The sequence below is a fragment of the Mauremys reevesii genome, linkage group 3 (genome assembly GCF_016161935.1).
Source record: "Mauremys reevesii isolate NIE-2019 linkage group 3, ASM1616193v1, whole genome shotgun sequence".
NCBI lineage: Eukaryota > Metazoa > Chordata > Testudines > Geoemydidae > Mauremys > Mauremys reevesii.
In genome coordinates, this window is record NC_052625.1 from 143,386,379 (window position 1) to 143,410,055 (window position 23,677).

At 40.2% G+C, this 23,677-nt stretch overlaps 3 protein-coding genes and 1 pseudogene across 3 annotated transcripts in view; 2 read left to right on the top strand and 2 right to left on the bottom strand.

Moving 5' to 3' along the window:
* Window positions 1–208: 208 nt before the first annotated feature.
* Window positions 209–16,790, bottom strand: C3H6orf163 (chromosome 3 C6orf163 homolog). Its single transcript, XM_039531767.1, has 5 exons — window positions 16,400–16,790; window positions 6,534–6,628; window positions 3,743–3,850; window positions 2,558–2,760; window positions 209–744 (listed from the first exon to the last, which is right to left on the bottom strand). Exons 1-5 carry the CDS (start codon window positions 16,545–16,547, stop codon window positions 303–305), a joined length of 996 nt encoding a protein of 331 aa, XP_039387701.1. The 5' UTR covers window positions 16,548–16,790; the 3' UTR covers window positions 209–302.
* Window positions 8,457–8,580, top strand: LOC120402460 (annotated as a pseudogene).
* Window positions 16,791–16,919: 129 nt separating the features above from the next.
* Window positions 16,920–23,677, top strand: part of GJB7 (gap junction protein beta 7) — a 53,315-nt gene continuing 46,557 nt past the window's right edge. Inside the window, exon 1 of the mRNA XM_039528177.1 lies at window positions 16,920–17,088. Within this exon, the coding sequence (XP_039384111.1) occupies window positions 16,984–17,088 (105 nt within the window). The 5' untranslated portion in view covers window positions 16,920–16,983. The remainder of the gene's footprint in view (window positions 17,089–23,677) is intronic.
* On the bottom strand, window positions 20,016–22,150 carry SMIM8 (small integral membrane protein 8). Its single transcript, XM_039528181.1, has 2 exons — window positions 21,993–22,150; window positions 20,016–20,788 (listed from the first exon to the last, which is right to left on the bottom strand). The coding sequence occupies exons 1-2, from the start codon at window positions 22,125–22,127 to the stop codon at window positions 20,630–20,632; spliced, it is 294 nt and encodes a 97-aa protein (XP_039384115.1). The 5' UTR covers window positions 22,128–22,150; the 3' UTR covers window positions 20,016–20,629.

Genomic DNA, 23,677 nt, shown 5'->3' on the forward strand with positions numbered 1-23,677 from the left:
CCTCACGCTTCAAAAAAGTGTCTTTGGGCTAATATCAAGCATATGAAACTGCAGCTCAAAAGTTTTTGAGGCAGGAGGTTATTATAATGGAAGTAGAGGGTCATCTACATTTACCATTTGTAGGAGAGAAGATGAATATATCCTGCCTAAGCTTGGTGCATTAATTAATATGTAATGATTATTTTTCCTTTACCTACAGGGACTCATGTTTAATGCAGTGAACAGAAATTGATTTATTTTTCAGCATTACTTACTGGAAGTGTTGATCTGCACTTGCAGTAAATCTCACACCGATCCCGTCTTTACATTCCGTTGTCATTATCTGTTGCTTCCTTTTTTGTATCCCTGTGTTCAAGTCTCTTTCTGAATGGCAGGATAAAATCTGCTTGTCCTGGGGTTAGCTTAGGAAATGTAATATCAATGTAGTTTTGAAAAGATTGTCTTGTTTCTTCTATTTCAGCTTCCAGGTTGTCTTTCCAAGCTGTCATGCTTTCCAGCTGTTGGGTAAGAATCTGTACTTGAGCTTCTGTCTCTCTCAGGCTGGTCGTCACTTCTCCATATATGGCCTGATGTGTTTTCTCTGCTTCTTTGAGCTGTTTTTCAGCCTCGTCTTGATTCTCTTTTTGAGTAATGTCCAAGGCAACACTCATTTCATAAAGTTTTTCTTTTTTTAATTGATCCAGGTTCTTCTGATGTATTTTGTTAGCCAATATCCCAGCTTCCTGGAGTTGCTCTGTGTACTTTCTGTTTAAAAGTTAATTGATTTGTAAAGTAACGTTGATAGGTTTAATACATTATTAATGATTATTAAAGATTACTTAAAGTTTATTCACCGTACAATTATAAAGTTTCTGATTTTGTTACAAATATAAGTGACGTTATAACATGAAATAAAATTACGACAGGACTAAAACAGGATAACAGGAAGACTGTAGGGCCAGATCCTCTGATACTGTAAATCAGCATAGCTCCACTGGCTTAAATGGAGCTATACTGATTTACACCAGTGGAAGATCAGTTCCAATATATATACCAAATGGTATTATTTTAATGGTGCATGTGTCAAGGTGAAAAGTGTTACAATACTCAAAATAAATGTTAAATTAAACAAATAAGGTGTGGGGAGGGGAGGGGAACGAACATGAAGAATCAGTTTTGTATTCTGTATTTTAACTTTAAATAATTTTTTTATAGTGCTGTTCCAAATTGGAATGTTTCCCTGAATTGAGGCTAAACATTGATTTGTAGCCTGGAAATGTACTTCTAATTTTTGTTTTAAGTTTTATCAAACACACCTGTGTTCAGTACAACTACTAAAATAAGGCAAGAAAATATATAAAATATATAACAGTGCCCAAACACAATGAATGCAATTCAGCGAAGCTGGCTCAGGGAAATATAAAGGGTATCCCCATGGTGTGCTCAGCATCAGCCAAGTCCATTGTGCCAAAGGGGAAATCCTCCCAGCTGTTCCACTTTGAGGAGGACTTTTAATTTTCACCAGGTCCCATAGGAACTCAGCTGACAGGAGAATCAGAAGATACCAGCTAAGATGATGTAGTAGTCTTATCTGTGGAAAAAAGGACTGCAGGACTAGGCCCTGTTTTCATTGTGAGAATGAAAACATTACATAATATGTCAACTCAGTGTGGATCTATTCTGAAAAATGGCTGTTTAAAAAGGGAACATTCTTACCCAACAGATCTGCTCTCTGAGTTTTTAGAATTACTTCTGACATTAGTGACAAAAGTACATCTTACTACTCTCTAATCTTATGGGAGGGGGAAAAGGATATTGCTAGGTATCAAACACTGTTAACATAATTAACTAAATTCCACTTGTAGGGCCAGCTGTTGTCCTCAATTTAACCTGTAAAATCCCATTGCAATTAAATGAAGACAATGGGTTTTATACATTTTAAGTGAGGGCAGAATTTGACCTTCTAAATCTTTATTTCTGGTGATGACACATAAAGAACAAAGCTTGACTTTCAGGTCCCAGGTTAAGTTTGTGGTGCTGGCAATTAGAAAAAAAATTGTTGCTTCTAACCTAAGTAAATGTGATGTGAAATTGTGAAATGCAATAAGCCTGAAAGCCCACAATGCTAATTTCAATCACTTTTCAGAGTAAAGTCACCTTTTGAATTTCAGGTATGAAATATTTTTAAAAGATACTGATCTGTTTCTTGAAAGTCTGGGAATGATCAACGTTGATGTACTCAAGTCTTGTTTCTTTAGTTACATGTTTCAGTATACTTTGTATGAATTCCATAGGTAGAATTCTAGTTAGGATATCAGTGCTTAGAAGATGAAGATGGGTGTAGGGTGACCAGACGTCCCAATTTTATAGGGACAGTCCCGATATTTGAGGCTTTTTCTTATAGAGAAGCCTATTACCCCTCACCCCCTGTCCCAATTTTTCACACTTCCTGTCTGGTCACCCTAGATGGGTGCCACAGAAAACCTTTAGGATATTTTGCTTACTGTTGGTGTATGCATTTTTGCTTATTGTTATAAAAATGGATGAACAGTTAAACTTTAGAAAATTGCAAGAATACTTTTGCTGCTTGGCCATTGCTTGGGATGCTGTCTGCCTCTCCTGTTTTCTGGCATCAGCTACAGCGTGCATCTTTTCCAAAGCACACTCCATCAGGATGCGCTGAAGTTTGTGAGCCATGCGCTGCTCTGCAGCTTCAGATTCCCTCTTCAGCTCATCTTCCAGGTACCGCTGCATCTCTCTCTTAATTTTTATCACTGCTTCCTTAAGAAACATTTAAAGTACCTTTAAATAGTGAATAAAAATTTATTGTTCAATCCCTGTCCCACTCAGTGCAAGACACATTCTTTTGACCTTCCTTCTCTAACATCAACACACAACAAAACACTCCAGTGCACACACTTCTCCCACTGGGGAGAGAATGTGACACAGATGATGGTCCTGTTGCTTAATGCATTATTGGAAAGACCTCAGATACTTCAGTGATAGAAAAACCGATAGTATAAAATGCTGTAGAAGCTTAATTGCTGTTTGTAGTTTTCTTCCTTTGTATTTATATTTGTGTTTGCATCTTTTATCAGATATTCCAGCATGCAAATTAAGCATGTTGTTAAGTCTATACAATAAAACATGATAATTTGCATGCTCAGTTTAGAGGTATATGTATAGATAGATACACATACACACATACAGTAATATACTTCTAATTATTTTTATTTTTTAAATTTAGGCTCCAGTTCAGCAAACCATTTAAACACCTGCTTAGCTTTGGTATCAAAGGAATTTAAGAATGTGCTGAAAGTTAATCCCATCTTTAACTGCTGTGCTGAATAGAAATTGCCTTAAGCAGGTGCTTAAAGTTAAGCATGTGCTCAAGCAGTTTGCTGAACTGGGGACTTAATAGGGCATCTGTCACAAAACAACTAAGTTTCATACAATAAAAAGGAAAGTATAGCATGCTAAAAACCAACCAGAAAGAACTAGCTAACCCAAGTATCTGACCAGACAGAACCAAATAATCTGGCATAAGGAAAAATGCAGTGATCCTCAAAGCAAGCTACCCCATCAAACAACATGACTCAATTCCCAACTGATACAAAACAATAGCAATGTACAAGCACAAATAGAACATCTTTAAACAAATAGTATGCCAATGTATTGTTGAGAAGGTAATTCAGTTCCATAGTTGGACATTTCTACAGTAAAATATTTGGCATATTAAAAATGGAAGCAAGTGACTCCAAACCTTTAGTTTCTTTTCATGCTTTTTTTTTAGGTCTTCTAAAAAACTGTTGTGTTCAGCTGTTGCTTGATCAAGGGCTTGTTCCACTGCATCTTCTTTTTCCACTTTAGCCTTAAAAAAAAAAAAATCATAGCCCGACTGCTTAGCTAAAGATCTGTTTACATGGTATTCTGACTTGGATCAGAGATTATTGTAATCAATAGCTTTATTGTTTTTCATTAAAAAATTAGAGCCAGATCAATCTATATAGAAGTGATAACATATGTGGTGATTCTGGCTATTTGACAAAATTGTTACATTGATCTTTGGAAAATTGCCGGTACAGTGATCAATATTAAAAAGTGGGCATTTGCTAACACTGTACCATACAATGGCATTGAGATACCACCGTTTTGTTACCTATTATAAGCATAGCGGGCAACTCTGGATCTCACATAGCACTGTGTGGAAAAGGATTGGCAAATGTTGATATTTTAGTAGTGATCACAGTGTGTTTCAGAGACAAAATTTTGATGTAACATTTGTTTAAATTCTTCATAATGTTAAAAATGTGCCTTGCTGAGATTAGATTTGGCAAGTTGGTCAATTGACTGATAAAATAATGTCAGTTGACTGTTCAGTTCACTGCTTATTGTTTGACCATGGTCAAATATTCCAGCAAGAATACCCTGATATAGGCGGAGGCTGACCTTTTTGATTGTATCATGGTGCCATCTATTAGCAAACTTACTTAAAGGTCTTAATCACTCATTTTACTATATGCTAATGCCACCTGTTGGGGAAAAGATGAACTAACTGAAAGATGAGCATCTTGATTGGCTGGTATCTTCTAGAACAAATATTGTTTGTATGTATATCTTTAGTTGTATACCAGGCTATCAGTGTACATGGTGGCTTACAAAGCACATTAAACAAGTTAAAAGACACAGTCCCTGCCCCCAAAGAGCTTGCAATTTAAACTGACTAGACAAACATATGGAAATTAACTCAGAAGGGAGTAGGGGTGGGAGAGGAGGGTTTACAGTCATTAAACCTCCTCCCCCAACACAAAGAGAAAACATGGACAGCCATTAAGTTACCTGAAGAGATGACCTGCTGCCTACCTAGCATAAGTGCATTTAAAAATGACTTTTTTCTTTTATGGTTGCTATGTGTTTGTTTTATTTCATTTTTATTTTCTTTTGTAACTGTCTTGAAGACCATTCACATTTAAGTGCTAACCTAACATTGCTGAACTTCATTGTGTTTTGCATTTTTTCTGAGTTAAAATAACTCAGTTAAGTAATTTGGGGTTTTTTGTAGGTAGGCATAAGTATCTAAGGCTAAGCTTATTGGAGCCCATAAAGTCTTACTCTTATCTGTTACTGTTGTATTAAATTAATGCTTTAAAATATTTTACCACTTTTGACATTCTTTGACAAAATTTGACCAGTAAGTTGACTGGTTATTTTTGGATGGTCAAATGCCCAAGTTAGTTGAGCTTGATAGCTAGAAGATCATATTCATGTGCAAATTTGTGCATACAGAACCTGCTCTTAGTTACACTGGCGTCAATGGGAGTTCTGCTATTCATTGTGTGCCAGATTTGGTACTTATGCAACAACAACTGTACAATTATTATTGTCTGTTACATAAACAAGCATTGATAATTGTTTAAAAATAAATGTAGTATTAAAAAGTTATTTAACTTGTTGACTGCATGTTCTTTCCGGTATTTCTAGATTTAAAGTAAAAAATGAACAGGCAGATGAAGATGAACTGATATTAACTCTCACTTCAAACATAGATGGCACCTGAATCTTGCTTTTGGGGTGGCTGAGAGTGAGCACCAGGAGCTCCTGAGAAGTAGGAGAGGGCCACCCGTGGCCAGATCATGGCCCCAGCCTTTGCTCTGCCCTGAGGCCCCACTCCTGCTCAGTCTTCTCCCCATGAGGCTCCTCCTGAACTAGGGGGGTGCTGGAACAATTTGCATAGCAGGGGTGCTGAGAGCCAACTGTAAACCCTTCATATAATGGAAACCATTTCAAGCCATGGAGTGTGGCAGCACCCCCCACCCTCTTAGTTCCAGCACTTATGTCCTACATGCCACTTCTGCTCTGCCCTGAGGCCCCACTCCTGCTTGGCCTCTTCCCCTGAGGTTCTGCCCCCACTCCGCCTCTTCCCACTCCTGCTCCACCTCTTCCCCCAAGGCCCGCCTCTGCCCGCTTCTCTGCGCCCCCTCCCTTGAGGCCCCCTGCCTGCTCCTCTCTGCCCCCTCTTCCAAGGCCCCCTGCCTGCCCACCACTCGTTTCTCTCTGCCCTCTCCCCCAAACCTGTGCCTGCCACTCACTCCTCTCTGCCCCGTCCTTCAACGCTCCTTTCTGCCCCTCCTGCCTTAAGGGCGAGCGATGAGGCAAGAGGGGGTGTAGAGGAGTGAGCAGAGGGTGAGGCCTTGGGGGAAGAGGTGGAGCGGGGGCGGGAAGAGTAGGTGCAGGGGAACAGCCATGGGGGAAGAGGCCAAGCAGGGCAGGGCCTCTGGGCAGAGCATGGGCGGGCCATGGTCTGGGCACCGGTGGCCCCCCACTTCTCGGGAGCTTCCAGCGACAGCGCGCCAAAGGCGCCAGGTGGGCACGCCTCCAAAGGGAGGTGCGCTGCATTGGGCATTTTTTGCCCCATTTGGGGAGGCTTAGCTCTCCAAGCCTCTTATACCTGCCGCCCATGAGCTCAAAGGCATTTGTCCACAATTTGCATGCTACAACACAGATTCCATAATTATAAATGTTAATTTCAATGATAGTAGTGTAACTTAATTTACCTGAAACCATAGTTCGGCTTTAATTTTTTCAATCTGTTCTTTTACTTCTAATTCCTTTTTTTCACATTGTTCTTGTTGAAGATCTGCCCCGAGCTCTATATTCAACAGAAATGGATCATGTACATGTTATGAGGATAAAGAAACTGTAAACAGTCTCCTGCCCATTAGCTTGATTTGATATTTTAAAAAATAAAAAAGATACACAATGTGAATTCGCACTGCAGACAGTATTTATAATGTAAATATTGTTAATACAGTGTCTTAAGTGTATGTACTGCTTTAAAAACAAGGACTCTGCTCAAGGAGCATACAGTCTAAGGACCTGATTTTATGAGGTGCTGTGGACCCACAATTCCCATTGATTGATGGCTATTTGGTGACCTATATGAAATAAATTTGGTGGTCTTAGTCTGTTTCCTAGCAAACAAATGTTGACTTCACCCAGTCTACCACAACGGCTGGCACTAATTCTCTCCATTGTTAGTCCACACAACCTTTCAGAAGTGGTGTGCCGAGTCTTCATTTATTCACTCTAATGTAAGGTTTCGTGTGCCAGTAATATATTTTAACGTTTTTAGAAGGTCTCTTTCTATAAATCTATAATATTTAACTAAACTATTGTTGTATGTAAAGTAAATAAGGTTTTTAAATTGTTTAAGAAGCTTCATTTAAAATTAAATTAAAATGCAGAGCCCCCCGGACCAGTGGCCAGGACCTGGGCAGTGTGAGTGCCACTGAAAATCAGCTCGCATGCTGCCTTCGGCACGCGTGCCATAGGTTGCCTACCCCTGGTCCACACAGTAGAAATAAGTGCTGAGTAGGCATTTGGACTAAACTGCCATCTCAATCCAGAAGTTAATTTCTTCTAAACAGAATTAAGGCATATTGATAGGGCAGTTTGGAGAGTCAACCACTGTCGCTACAAATGTTGTATCCATTTTGTGGATAATAGAAGCTGCCAACTCCAGGGTTGTCTAGCTCAGTACCTTTCAACAGTATCAAGTTCACTATAGCCATGCTAGTTTGGAACCATGTATATCAATATGTGCACCAAGGGTAACAACCACTCTACCAGAAGGACACATATAGGCCAAATCTACCCAAGCCACATCTACACTATGGGGATTATAGGGACATAGCTATGGTGCCATAGCTATGCCAGCATAACCCCACAGTGTAGACAGCCTACAGCGAGGGGCCAGTGATTCTGTCACTGTAGAAATGCCACCTCACCGAGCAACGCTGGATAGATTGAAAAATGCCTTCTTCCATTCACCTAGCTGCATCTCCACCGAGGATTAGGTTGGCATAGCTATGGTACTCGGGTGGGGCGTGGGGGTTGATTTTTCACATCCCTGAGCACTACAGCTATGTTGACCTAAATTTTAAATGTAGATCAGACCTTAGGCAGGAAAAAAACAACCCAAAACTATCATCAAACCTGGGACTGTTGATGTCTTAAAAGAGTAGTATGTAAGTACATAGGAGGCACATTTTCAGTTTAGTAAGGTATAGTTAATAAGAAATCATACTCTATGATGTAATTTGTAGTTTCTGACTACTTTGGTGTGACTATTCTCCATTAATTGAATTTCATACAAGATATCATTTTTTATACTGAGAATACTGAGTTTTGAAAATTATCTTATCTTTTTCTGGCCTATGTGGGGAAAAGCCCAACAGGGGCTACATGTCTGATATACTATGCTATCAAGAATAGTATAGTGTACTGAAACTTGCTACAAAGCGGCACGTTTTCATGACTGGCACATACATTAGGCATATAATTGCGCTCAACTAGCTGCGATAATAATTCTGTTAATAAGCTTCACATAAATATGAGTGTGAATCTATGAAGGCAGTATATACTAAGAACATGAGTGAATGACAAGTAACCGGCTTAGAGAGAGACAAAGTGGGTGAAGTAATAAGTGGCAGTATCATAGCCAATGAAGTTAATCTGAGGTGTGATTATTGCTAGTTGAAATCTTTTATTGGACCAACTTCTGTTGGTGAGAGAGACAAGCTTTCACACTCTTCTTCAGGTCTGTGAAACATACTGTCACAGCTAAATACAAGGTGGAACAGATGGTTTAGCATAAGTAGTTAACACATATTTCAAGGGACTATTCAAAGTGAAGTGGCCCGTTAACACACATTCAGCCATTAGGTGGGGGAGGGGCTGGGGAAGGAAGTCGTTGTTAGTGGGTTACAGTTTGTTGTAATAAGCCAAAAAAATCCATTGTCTCTATTCAGTCCATGATTTTTATTGTCTAGCAAAGTTATGAATTTAAACGCCCAGGCTCATCTTTTGAAAGTATTGTGTATGTTTCCTCTGAGGATGATAGGTCAGATATATAGAATGATTGCTTTGTGAAAAGCGTTCATCCACAGGTGATATGGTGTTTTTGGCTTTTATCATTTTTCTGTGTGACTTCATTTGAGAGCATAGTGATTGTCTGGTTTCATCCGTATAGCTGTTATTGGGACATTTACTGTACTGGATGAGGTACAGCACATGTTGTCATAGGCACGTGTAAGGACCATGGATCTTGAATGGTGCATTGTGGGGGGTGTTGATCATTGCAGCAGTGGAGGTATGTCTGCAGGTTTTGCATCTGTTGTTCTGGTAGAGACTGATGCCACTTTGAGTTGGTGTGTCCTGGTCTATGGGGAGGTTGATTCTGATGGTGAGCGTGGCGAGGTTGGGGAGTTGTTTGAAGGCCAGAAGAGGCGGATTCTGGAAAGATTTATTTCAGGATGGGGTCCCCCTAGAGTATGAGTTGTAGTTGTTTGATGATACTCCATAGGGGTTCCAGTATGAGGTGGTACGTGACAACTAAGGGTGTTTTAGGGCAGTCAGAGCGGACTTTATTTCTATATTGAAACAGGTTCTCTTCGGGTATTTTGGTGGTCTATTCCATGACATAATCTTCTTCTCTGGTGGTGTGTCCTTGTCTGGTGAAGGTAGTTTTGAGTGTGTTAAGATGTATAATTTGGACTTTCTCCTTGGAGTATGTTCTGTAGTATCTGAATGCCTAGCTGTAGATAGCAGATTTTGGGGCATTTGGGTGATTACTGGATCAATGAAGGTAGGTGTGGTGATTTGTGGGTTTCTTGTATATAGTTGTCTGTAGGGTTCCATTGTTGAAGCTGATCGTGGTGTCCACCCATACAATATATTAAAAAGTAAAAGGGGGAAATAATCTAAAACAGGACATTTTAAAGAGGTTTCTAGTGTTTTTTATGTGGTCTATGTCAACTGTAAGCTTGTCTTCTAGGCAGGGCTGGCCTTACCATGAGGCGAACTGAGGTGGCCACCTCAGGTGCCAGACTAGGGGTGGGGGGCACCGCCACTAGGACCCAGAGTGTAGAAATTTGTGTCTGCTGTTGGTGCATATGTATTCTTTCAGCTCTAGATGCACAGAGATGGTGGAGTGCTGTGCTGGAGGAGGGCACAAGAGACATAACAGGCAGGCAGGAGAAAAGGTGAGAGGAAATAACAGAAAGCAGCAGGAGCTGAAGGGAGAGAGAGGAGGAGGAGCCTCTTATGTACCTCTCTAGCACCCCCAGGAGCCTGGACTGATTAACACCACACCACCTTCCCAGAGAGCTTCCTGTTTCCTGCTGCTTCCCTGAACCCAGTTGAGGAGAACAGGCAGTCAACTGAAGTAGTAGGAGCCAGTTAGGCCCTTAAGATGCTGATATCTTCCCTCACTAAGGCTCTGCTACCAGCCTGCTTATTTGTCCCCTTCAACTGAGTGTTGAGCGCCACTATAGCTGGCACAGATCAGCAGTCATGAGTGAAAGAAGAAAACGCCCCTCTGGGGCAGCATTCAGAAAAAGACAGAAAGCAAAGGAAGCTTTTCTAGCTAAGCAGGAAGGAGCTCTCCTGAGATACATAGACACAAATGTTCAAGGTGCCAGTGAGGATATGAGTGGTGAGGAGATGCCTGATCTTCCAGTTAGTCAGAGTGCAGGTGATTTGGGAGCTACTGCAGCATCCATATCTCCATCTCAAATGGATGTAACCATGCACATTCCTGAAGAAAAGTGTAGATCAGAGAAGAGTGTGATGGAGGTGCAAGAAACAGCTGCTGCTGAGTTTAGTTCCTTAAGTCTACATGATCCAGGACTGTGGACCCACTTGAGCAGTAGCCTGAGGGACTTCCTTGTACCGCATGGGCCACTTCAAGTGAAAAACTTCGTGTTCCCCAAAGATAATGAAAATAGAAGTTTCTATCCAACACATTACTGGTGTGAAATCCCCAATGGTGACAAAGTGGAGAGGCCATGGCTTATGCACTCAAAAACCCAGAATGCTGCATACTGTTTTTGTTGCAAACTCTTCCACTCCAATGTTCCAGCCATCTTGGGTTCTACAGGAACAAAGGACTGGAAAACTCTGGCTAGAAATCTGGCATGCCATGAGAAGGCATCAAATCACCAGAGAGCATTCCATAGATGGAAAGAGCTTGAGATGAGATGAAGTTAAAGGAGTGAGAATGCTTGCTACCCAAAACTTAGCACTGCGTGGCACTTCAGATCAGCTGTATGTGCCAAACAATGCAAACTTCCTTAAAATTGTGGAGGTGATGGCTGAGTTTGATGCTGTACTCCAGGACCATCTAAGAAGAGTCACCACCCAAGAAATGTACGCACACCACTACCTTGGAAAAACAATTCAAAATGAGATTATACAGTTACTGGCAACAAAAGTCAAACAGAAGATTGTGGCAGATCTGAAGTCAGCAAGATACTACTCTGTTATTCTGGACTGCATACCTGACATCAGCCATATGGAACAAATGACTTTAGTGACTGTACAACAAAACCCAGTGAAAATGTCCTTGCAATGAAATGTTTCTAGAGCATTTTTTGATAGATTTTTTATTGATTTTTTATTGATATTGATGATGACAAAAGGGATGTGGACAAATGTGGAAGATAAATGAATTGTTGATAGCTGGATGAGAGGTCAGATGAGAGGAGAGGGAGATAATAATGCGAGGATGATGGGAGAGGGAGGAGAGCAGGAGAGAGAAGTTGGTGTTTTTTTTTCAGTTTTTTTCCCATCATGAACCATCATCTTCACTTGTTGTGCAGCACTGGGTCAGCAGTGAGGCTGCTGAATTTTGTCTTTTTATTTTCATTCATTTTTCTTCTGTATTTTCTGTTCATCAACTCAATTTTTTTGAAATTGCAAGCAAACATCCTCTCTCTCTGAGAACCACACTGAGTGCCACAATGAGCCACAGTCAAGTGTAGTCAAGTAAAGCCTATCAAATATAAAAATAATAAAATGGATGAGAGATAGATGCTGGGAGGATAATGCATGGACAGGAACATTATACTTACTGGGAGAATAGTGGGAGAACACAGTGGAAGGGAATCATCAGATCAGAATTTAACTTAACTGTGTGTTGTGTGTGTGTGGCATGTGTGGCTGTTTGAAATAAAAAAAATAGAAGAGACTAAGCAAACCTTGATATATATACCTGGAGCAATCTGACAAAGGAACAACTGGACAGAGTAAACTCATACCCTCAGATCAGATGATCAGATGAGAAATGAAGAATGCTGAAGAGTGCAGCAGAAGAAGGAACTTCTGACACTATTTTCCCATTTTTCCACCCACCCAAACAAAAGAAACAAAAGAAGACATTTTTCACATTGAGGCGAGGGATAATCCACCCCAAACAACAAACAAACACAAAGTCAAAGTCAATTTTTTTAGGTGTGAGTGTGCAATACACACACAGAAGAAGAGAATTCATGTAGCAAGCTCAACACAGCAGTATATATATTGTATTGATGTATATCCAAAAAAAACTCACATACTGAAGACATACATCAGCAATGCAGGGCACTAGAGACAGTGTTGACACATGATGACATGCACGATATTGATATGAGTGATTTAGGTGATGAACTGAAAGCCCTTTCAAGATGCATTTCAGCAGGATCAACTCCAAAGGCTGTTCTGGAATATATGCAAAGAACAAGATGACCACCCTCTTCTTCCGAATGCCAAATGCTGCTTGCTCATACTTCTACACTTCCTGTAACTGCCAGCAGCAGTGGAGAAAACTCCAAGCTGAGATAATAAAAAAACATCAACGCCACCACCACAACACAGAGGAGAGGCTCAATAGAGCATGAGCTGGTCCAGACTGTGGACCTTCAGGAAGCAGTTCAAATCTTTGCAACCAAGAAGGCACGGAAAGCACCACTTTGATTATTCAAACAGATAAAAATGCCAGCATTTACTATGCAGACAAAAAAAGTTACATTTGCTGTTCAGGCGTTTGAAAGTTAAGTGTTACTTAAAATTTTTGAACAAGGCATTTTAAATTGTTAGTTCTCCTTTACTGGAGTAGGTAGCAGAGCAATACCATGAGAGGAGTAGAACAGGAAGAAGGCAGAATTGAGACCTTTCAAAGTTTTGGCCCAAGCGAGGGGGCATCGGGATGTCATTTGAGCTCCCCGCCTCAGCTGCCAAAATGTTGTGGGCCGGCCCTGCTTCTAGGTGTTCTACAGCCCTGAGCACACTGTTGATGCTTCAAAGGTATTTTGAAAAGCAACTATCCCAAGCTCTAAGAGCTATTGAATAATGACTGAAACCTCTTTGGTAACTCACATTATCGAACATAGGCAGTGTGATTCACAATACTAATATCACTGATCAAAGATCCCTGCAATAGTTAGATATAGAAATTCTTACTTTATTGATTTACCTCAGACTCTTGCTATTAACATACTAATACTACCATACATTTTCTTTCCATTTTTAAATTATAATTGCAGTATAATAAAAAATCTGGCTATGACCTTAGAGATAGTTTATACAGTAAAAGTTTTGTTATCTGGCATGTTGGGAAAATTGGGGGTGCTGGGTAGTCAAAAATTCCAGTTAACCAAGAGTTATACTTACCAGTGGAATACCAATTTTCAAAGAGTTAAAATACAATAAAATGAATAAAGTATACAGGTACTCACCAATCCAATAGTAGTACTGCACTGCAGAGTGTTTGGTTTCTTGAAGCACTTAGGCGTGTACAGGTAAAGTTTTCTATACAGTAGGTTATCTTATGAAACTACATATCACTATGAGCAGCACATGGCATATACCCAGATCACTAAAAATACACTTAACACTAAAACTATACTGAACATAATTTAATCTTTCTTTGATGAGTCAGAAGGCACTTCAGGATCTTGCAGTGCCTCAGGGTCATCATTATCAACATAAATTATCATTGTAGATGTAGAAGGTGTAGGAGATTCGGCTGAATCTGTACTGACCCTATGACACACACTGGAAGCTGCTTTTTTGAATAAATCCCTGATATCAGCTTGCTTAATTTTCTTCTGCCTCTTTTGCATAAAAGTAGAGTGCAGAATGTGCCATTGCATAACCTCCTGGGCACTAAAACACGGCTGCCTTTCTGCAAATTTAATTATTGTAACAAAAGCTGAAGCAGCCTTTCCACAAGTTATTTTGTCCTCTTCACGAAAATCTTCTTCACTTTCTTTATCAGTGTCTTCATGGTCTTTATCAGTGTCTTTGAGTGTCAGCTTCAACCCACTCTTCTATCTCACTTTCATGAAGTTTGTTGATTGGGTGTGAAGAACGAGTAGCCTTCAATATTTCAGGAATTTGTGCTAATGTATTTTTTCTAACTCTTATTTTAAAGCCTTCAAATTCATCTTAATTAGAAGATACTTCTGCAAACATAACACTAGACCACAATTTTATCTAAGCTCTTTAATGTTTCACTTTTAACAGAATTCCAGACACAAGCAACATTAAAAATTGCATCTTTTATGTTATCACGAGATTGAAAGTCCTGTATAGTGCCTTCATGATTGATCAGCTTTCTCAGGAAATCTCTTTTGTAATAACATTTCATATTCTGGATAATGCCCTGGCCCATAGGTTGAATCAGTGCAGTAACATTGGCAGGCAAGAAGATGGTGACAATATTACCAGACACTAATTATTTCTTGAGAGTGAGCTCTACAATTGTCGAGCAATAGAATAGCTTTGCTATCTTCAGGTAAGCCTATTTTTCTAAAATGTTCTTTCACTGCAGGTACAAAAACATGATGAAACCAATCATAAAAAAATTCTTTGTCCATCCATGAATTACCTTGTGCTTTGTAAACAACAGGTAAATGTGCAACACCTTTGAAAGCTCTAGGATGATTATATTTTCCAGTCGCCAAAAGTTTTATTCTATGCAAGCCTGCAGCATTAGCACATGTAAGAACAGTTAGTCTGTCTTTATTGTGCTAAAAACCAGCAGCACTAAATTTGCTTGCACCTGCTAGGGTAGAATTTGGCAAATATCGCCAAAATAGGCCAATTTCATCAGCATTATAAATTTGTTCAGGGGATAGATCATGTTCAGCAATTAAATTTCTAAAAAAATTCACAGTATTTTTCTGCACTTCACGGTCAGCTGATTTTTGTTCACTGTATACATCTAGCTTTCTAATACCATGATGAAGTTTAAAATACAAAAGCCATCCTTCAGAAAATGAACATGGCTCAATTAATTGCATTTGCTTATAAAAATCTTTTGCCTTTCAACGAGCATTGGACCAGAGATGGGGCACCCTCCCATCGTTTCAATGAAAACCATTCATATAAAATACTGTCTAGCTTTTCTAATTTAGGTGTATGAAGAGTAGAGAGTTGTTCAACAGCTTTATTTGTCTCACAACTAGCAAAAATTTGAGCAATTGTCCTTTCTGAGCCTTGATGTTTCATGGCTCATGGACAAGTCAAAATTGCACTTTTGTATCAAAACATTCCTGTTCTTGCCCTTTTCAAGACATGTAAAAATATCTATTTTTCTTTTAATGTCAACACAACTCTCTTACACTTCTCTCCTTTGCTTTTCGCTGGTATTTTGGATGCCATAATGGTAGGGTGGCATTGATATTTTGCGATAAACACAGGACTATACACCGAGTAATAAACCAACTGATCACAATGGTGGATACAAACAGAAAGAACAGCATTCGGCTCTTCTTGGTTAACTCAAGCGTAGTCCAGCTGCTCTTGGAAATACTTGGGTCCCGAATAGCTTCGGCATCAGTCCCAGTTACTAGATTGAAGACTTGTATTGGGAGATATTAGAAATGCTGGTTTCTAGAGCCTTTCCAGCTGGTAAAGTGCTAGATAACACAGCTTTTACTGCATAAGTATGCCAGAGTCCTGTCAGGAACTGTTGTTTCAGGGGCTTCTTTAGGCCCTGTACGCAGTTCTGGTAGTAAAGAGTTTAATTGTTTTTTGAAGAGTTGTACCCAGCAAAGTTGCAACGTTGTTGTGGCTACAGTCATTACACAGTTTTCTCTAGCATGATTTCTATTTCTATTTCTTGTCTGTTTAGGGATTGATCTAAAGTCTATTGATGTCAAGGGAGAAATTCCTGTGGACTTTGCACTGAACCCTTGGAGAGTGACAAACTAGGGCCCAGATCCTGAAACAGGAAATGTAAAAGCAGACTTCAGTTTTGTATTGTAACTTTGCCTTACTAAAGAGTTTTTAAAAAATCTTTGTCAAGCACAGTTCTTCTCAATCTCTTTAAGCCTTACTTACAACTATTTTCAAATATACTCATACCTAGCTCTCTTTTTTTGCTCTATTGTGAGCAAATCTTTAATACTTTGAGAAGAATAGTTATTTGATCTGTAGTATTTGTACATATTCATAAATAAATACATGTATCCATCTCTGACCAACCAGGAAAGGCCATTGGAAGAAGATGTGAATGTCAAGGATAGAGGCATGTATAAGCATTTTGAATATCCCCAATTGGAGAATTACAAATGAAGCATTCAGGAAACCAACTTACCTAATATATCCCGATGAGTGTAATACCGTGTTTTGTAAGGCTTATATTCCCGAATCCGTTCAAAAGTAGCAGGTGTAGGTGGTGGTGGTATTATTTTTGAGCATACAGCACAACAAACAAAGGAGCTCAAATCTGGATTCCTAATCATGGTTGTATAAAATATTCAAGGTGGTTACTAAAATGTCCAAACTGCCCTAATCCTTGCAGACAAAATGCTTAGTGTTTCTATAGAAAACATGCAGTCCAGTTAAAAGATAAAATCATTCACCATTAGGATGATGTCTAAAACATTTGCCTGCAGGTTAAGCACAAGTGGTGAGGAGCTCAATAACATAATGCGGACTGATGTTGGGAGAGGATTTATTAACTGACCTCCTACAGCCTTAAACCAACCTCATACCTAGCAACTGTTACTAGGCAGGACAAGATTTGCTCACAAAAGCATTTGTAGATACTGGGTAGTGTTAAGCAGCATCTCATCAATTTTTTTTTTGTTTTATTACTTAAGGCATGGCAACAATTCCTCTCAAATCCAAGCAGTTTAAAGAGATTTTAAAAGTATTTAGCAATGGCTACTGTTTCAAATGTTTGGATCAGTATTTTCTGTTAAAGAGGTGAATGACTCATGTGTGGCATGGGGTATCAAAAAGTCTCCACTCAGGAAACCATTGTGGCTTATTTTTGTCAAGGTAGGAATTTTCTTGTAAACTTTGTTACCACTGTTGAAAAGGAAATCTACAGAAACAGGACAAAACTAAACATTATTGATGCTGTTTGTTTATCCCCAGTTCACATAAGTGAAGCTGTGCTTGAGAGATTTGAGTTCTTCCTTTTGGTCACTGCTGTAACTGTATGCTGTATTTGCAGGAATCAGATATTTACACTGACAATTTTCAGCCATGTTTCTGTACTGTCCATTAATGTACAGCATGCATTTTTGCACTCATGCTGTTTTCTGCACTTTATGTATATCATCTATGTATTATTAAGAGTTATTTAAAAAGTAATTGTTACAAGGAGGTAAGTATGACCATGAGTTGAAAAATGAAAAACTAGGTGAAACATTCATCCTTCAATCCACATAGGTTTGGATCAGTTTGACTAATTAGTGCCGACTCCAACAACAAACACAGCTGCCCTCATGGCCAGACCTTCCACTACATAGTCTCATGGCTGCATTCACCAAGCCCCTCTCCCTGACTCCATTCTAAACCCTTCCCCGCCCCTTCTTCCACTGTTACTACTGCTCACTTCTATGGTCCCCTTCACGCCACAAAACATAATTCAACAGTAAGGATCCATTCTTGCCTTATTCCCCTATAACACAGACCCCTTCAGAGTAGTTCTTGCTCACTAGGATTAAAGCCTATTGAAGCAATGTAGGCTTAATATATTTTAATGAATTAAAGAATAATCTGGTTAAAATTCCACATAATAGTTGTTAAATGAAAGAGTTAGTCTTAAGGCTCCTTCTTATCCTCTCCTATAAAACAAAAGGCTAGGAAAAAATATCTTGTTTTGCCCATGTTAAAAAATTCTAGCTACCTTTTAGTAGTGCTCCCAGGCCTTGGAGCAGGGACTTGAAAATTGGAAGAGGGTGGTCTTTGTGTCAGGAACATGCTTTTTGCTGTCACTGCAAAGCCACCCACATTTGGCCAAGTTATGAGAGTCTTTAAAAATCAGTTTGCACATGCTCAGTAGAGACTTCGATTTTTGTAACTAAATATCCCAAAGATTCTCTCTGCACTGTGCATGCTTCAACCCAGGGCTGAGCAGGGTTTTTCCTGCTGTAACAGCTCTGGGCTGTGACAAGTCCGAGTCAGGGCAGCTGGACTGACAGCAGGGAGCTTGCCATTCATTTGCTCTTGCTGACCCTTTTGCTGAGTCCAGGCAGGGTGGAGGAGCAAGTTGCACCCTGGGGCACCTGGCATTGGCCACTGTCGGTAGACAGATACTGGGCTAGATGGACCTTTGGTCTGACCCGGTACGGTGTTTCTTACGTTCTTATGTTCTTATGCTGATTCAAATGCAGAGGGGACCATATCCAGAGCAGGGAGACAGGCAAAGTGAGTAGATTGGGATAAGGAGCCTGCATGGAGAGGTAGAGGGTACACTTGAACTGGAGGCTGGCAGAAGATAGAGAGGACAACTAGGCACTGGGATGGGGGAGATGACTGGGACTGATGGGGTAAGAAGACTGGGAAGGGGGACTGTGACTGGAATGCAAGGAGCTTGGGAGCCAGGAAGGGAAATAGGTGAAGGCTGGGAGCTAGGAGGGAGAGACTAAGATCAGATGAGGAGCCAGAGGAGACTGGGACTGGCTAGGCAAGGAGATTGGAACTAACTAGTAGGGCAAGGGACAGGGAAAAGGAGCTGAGATGAGAGAGGAGACAGATCTAACAAGGAGCCAGAGTGCAGGGGGAGAATTGGGAGGGGTTGGGACAGTGATTCTGGGGCGGCAAGACCAGGACAAAATGTTTTAGGAGTGGAGACTGGGACTGACTAGATGAGAATGGGACTGGGACAAGAAGCCATGGGAGGAGAAAAGAGAGGACTGGGACAGGTTGGAGTGGATGGAGCATAAAGGGTCATTCTTAAGAGGAATGAGCTGAAGATTGTGTGATCACTAGAGCTTGGAATGAAACACAAAATTCTTGTCTCTCTCAATTCCTTTTCTGTCAACAAATATCAGTGAAACCCACTAGAAAAGTATGTACCTCATTCCCCTCTAGTGCGAGTCTATTCAGAGGATGGCAACCTACCGTTAGCTCACATGGCAGAGTCATGTGCAGTGGCTATAAAGTTTCCAACCCTGCTAATGACTCATACAGGTGTCAATATGACACTGTATGAATCTCTATAGAGTTTTATCAGTTGGTTTAATTAAAAACAGTTTTTTGTCTCATTTCCTATGTTAAAAGAAAATTATTAAGGTTGCAAAGTCAAGCACTCAAAAGTTAGGAAATGGAAAGAGGTAGTGGGTCTGTAGGAAAAATAGTATGTGATCATGTAATTCAGGGGTAGGCAACCTATGGCACGGGTGCCGAAGGCGTCACACAAGCTGGTTTTCAGTGGCACTTGCATTGCCCAGGTCCTGGCCACCAGTCCGGGGGGCTCTGCATTTTAATTTAATTTTAAATGAAGCTTCTAAAACATTTTAAAAGCCTTATTTACTTTACATACAACAATAGTTTAGTTATATATTATAGACTTATAGAAAGAGACCTTCTAAAAATGTTAAAATGTATTACTGGCACACGAAACCTTACATCAGAGTGAATAAATGAAGACTCGGCACAGCACTTCTGAAAGGTTGCCGACCCCTGATGTAATTAAAGATTGGATTATAATGCAGATACACAAGGAGGCTGAACTGGATAGGCAACCTTAACTCTGGCATTTCCTAACTTGTGAATGCTTGACTTTTCTACCTTAATGTTCTTGTAACATAGTTTTGTGTGTAATTATTTCAGAAACTGTAGAACTTGTATATTTTATTAATATAAAAATAACTGAACTATATTTTATATAAAGAAAATACTCCCACCATTTTAGAATTTCCAGTGTTTCCAGTGACTAACAAAAAATTGATGGCATATATTTTCAAGTGAAGGTACATGTAGTTTTTAAAACTAATTTAGAAATAAAACCAGTCACTCAAATGGACAGAAAAGGATGTCTTAACAAAGGATTTATATAAAAGAGTAAATTAGCATTTTGAATGGTCATTTCAGGTCAGCATTTACAGAGTTCTGGATTTTTTAAAAAATTGTTAGATGTTCTGTCTTTTTAAAAAATATCTTTAGTTGCAATATTAAAAATGCAGTTTTTGCAGCTCGAACTAGTACTTCCCACAGACAATGTGCCTCAAATTTTAAAACTGCTTTCCTTTTTGCCAAAGCAGACCATAAAAAGATGACAAACTATCACAGAAATTTCTAAAGTCACTTATCACTAGAGTCTCCAGCTCACGCTTAATTATTTCTGTTATCTACACACTGTAATCATCAGCTCAGACAACTGTAACACTTTATTACTTTGTATGTCTTCTGTAAAGTTTATAGGTACAGGCATGGCATTGTAAAATGGAATAGAAATTAGATTAAATCTTACAAACATCATTCCAGGAATTGCATAGAAAAGTTAGCAGACACCTAATTTAACATTAACAATTCAGATGCCTACATTGCCAATTACTCCTCTTTCCTTCTCTGTTATTAAGCAGCTTCTTTAATCCCATTTGGAAGTCTTCCTCCTCATATACCTGGCTCCTTCACTGTCAACAGCTTCATAGAGGTCCTTTTTATTCTCTTGTGTTGCATGTAAATAACCAATGTAGGCCACACACAGGGTAATTGTTATGAGTCCAAAAGCCATAACAGGTTTGTTCTGTCAAAATAAATTAACATGCACTTTTAGTCAGTTATTTTGGTTTTTTGAACCATCCTGTACATCAGGCTCTTTGCTCATGGCATGCCAAGTGACCAGGGGCCCTCTCCGACATCTTTTATGACACTAACACCACTGCCACTTTTGATATGGGAACAGGTATGACACAAATTGACACAATGATGGTGACTACCATCTAGGCCAGTGGTTCTCAAAGCCAGTCCGCGGCTTGTTCAGGGAAAGCCCCTAGTGGGGGGCAGCGCTTTAACGTGGCTGTGTGGTTGCGGCACCAGCGCTCTGAAAACTCTCAGCGCTGTAAAAAAAACCACCTCCACGAGGGGAATGGCTCCCAGTGCTGAGGCACTGCCAACTGTGCCACTTTTCAGCACTGACACTTGCAGCGCTCAGGGGGGTGTTTTTTTCACACCCCTGAGCGAGAAAGTTGCAGCGTTGTAAAGTGCCAATGTAGACAAGCCCGTAGTCAATTAAGGCTCCTTTACCTTGCCAGAGTGGTGTAAAGGAGCCTTATTGTAAATGACAGTAATGGAATCCTCAGCTAGGAAGGTCTATGGGTTTTCTTGCTTTTTCTCCTGTGCCAGAGAGGCACAATGGGGTTAGATTACAGCTCAGGATTTATTTTACTTATCCATTTAAAAGAAAAAAAGCAGGACGATTAGCAAAACTGTACGACTGTCATGTGTGAAAGTCTGAGCAATTTAAAGCAACAGTCTACTTTACAGAACACCAAAATAAAAGTAATGTAATTTAAATGAAAATCCAGGATTATAACTAGAATGCAGGGTTTCGGTTAATAAGTATTTGTAAGTGAACTTTCATGTGTTTAGGAAATGCTGAACAGTTTTTGTGATTTCTTCTCCTCCCCCCCCCCATATAGTAGTTTGAAGTTTATATTGCATTATTTTGACAAATAAAATATGCAGAATTTTGGATTTTTTGGCACAGAATTCCCCCAGGAGTATTAGATGACAGATAAGTCTAAAAGTATATGGGGGAAACTGAAACTGACTATACACAAAGTGATGTCAAATATGCAAACTAATCAAACTGGGAAAATGTGAAAACTATTTTTCAGTTATAATATTCTTAGGTGGTACTTATCAGACTAGTGGCTTAAATGTATGTTTTTTAAAATGTATCTCAAAAATACATCTTTAAACATATTGTCTCTGAAGGAGCCTCTTACAGGTTTAATGAAAAGCTCTGGATTCACAGCTCGGAACAGGGTGGTTGTACGGACACCCCGGAGTCCTGGAATTCGACCGTCTCTCTCTTTGGGTGCTTCTTTTTTAATGTTTGGGGGCTCAGGTGCTGAGGACATCTTGATTAATGATGAATTGTTACCTAAAGGTAAAATAAAAGACATTTTTGAATACTGATTTTTAAAGAAAATGAATTATAGTTCATGTTTCGCAGACCAGCGTTTTTCTGGCATTATGTTCTCCTTTGCTCATGCCAAGTACTGTCTCTAGTGCTTCACAATTATGCCACTCATACTTGGATAACTGGTTGTTTCATAGGTTGTTGTTGATCCCAACACTGACGTGCCTTCATTTGGTGATTCCCAACACTATCCCCCTTACCATAAGAGTTTAATTTGAGGGCCATTGTCTTTTTGATCCCTAGTGGGATGCTACTCATCTTATTTGGTGTGGCTACTGTACTCTCAAATGGGCCCGCCCTGGGCTGTTTCAAACACTTGTCTCATTTTCATACTAAAAATACATGTCACACCCCGAACCCCTGAGATAGAACTAAATAGGATCAAAACAAGTCGGTTAATTTTGCTGAAATCGTTCTCACAGAGCCCAGAATCCTCAGCATGCAACTCCATTTTAGGCCATGTCTACACCACAGGTGCTACAGCAGCATCGAGGGAAAGGGTTTTTCTGTCAGTGTAGGTAATCCACCTCTTGGAGCAGCAGTAACTAGTTTAATGGAAGAATTATTTTGTCAACATAGCCACATCTACACCAGAGATTAGGCTAGCTTAACTGCAGTGCTCGTGGGTGGTGTGAGTTTTTTCACACCCGAGTGATGTAGCTAGGTTGAGCTAATTTTTTTGTGTAAGCCAGTCCCGGGCCTCTCTCAGAGTTGACTGTGGTTCAGGACCTTGCAGCTTTGGACCATGAATAGTCCCATTCATTTAAATGGGCCTGATCCGGCAAGGCGCTGAGTGAGCTCCCATGGACTTCAATGACATCTAAAGGTACTTAGTACCCGACGTTGTACTAGTGCAATGTAAAAACTACAGATGTAAAGATGGGTATGATCACACCCATAACGGGTAATTCTTCATCACTCTGAGGCACAGGGTTGTGTTTTGTTTTAAACCCAGCTCAAATATTTAAGAGACAATTTAATTAAAAACCCTTGTAGTAATTTCTGAACAGGATCCTAATCAACAAGATTCAGAACTGCCCAAAACCTTGCTAATTTGAGGGAGGGGATGGAAACCCCTGCACCGGGGAAGGCCTTTAATAAATTACACTGACAAGTCATTTCCCTTGGCCCCTGCCCTAGCGGAGAGCAGCACAGGCGCTGGAACTAGGGGTGTGGGGGGAGCTGCAGCCCCCTGATTTGAAGTGTTTACAGTTTGGTTCAATGGCTCTCAGCATCTCCACTACACAAACTCTTCCAGCGAGAGCAGGCGGCGGGGCCCAGGCACATTTTGCAAACAGCCACAGGACTTCTAAAAATACTCTGCCCTGGGCCCGGCGTGCGGCAGCCAAGGTCAGCCCTGCTGGTGCGTCTCCGACGCCCAACCAGGTCTGAGCAGCGTCCCCCGCTGCTAACCAGAGAGGCGCTGAACTGGGGGCGCAGGGGGGAACCGGGGAAAGGCGGTGAACACTGGCAGCGGGGCCGGCCCCT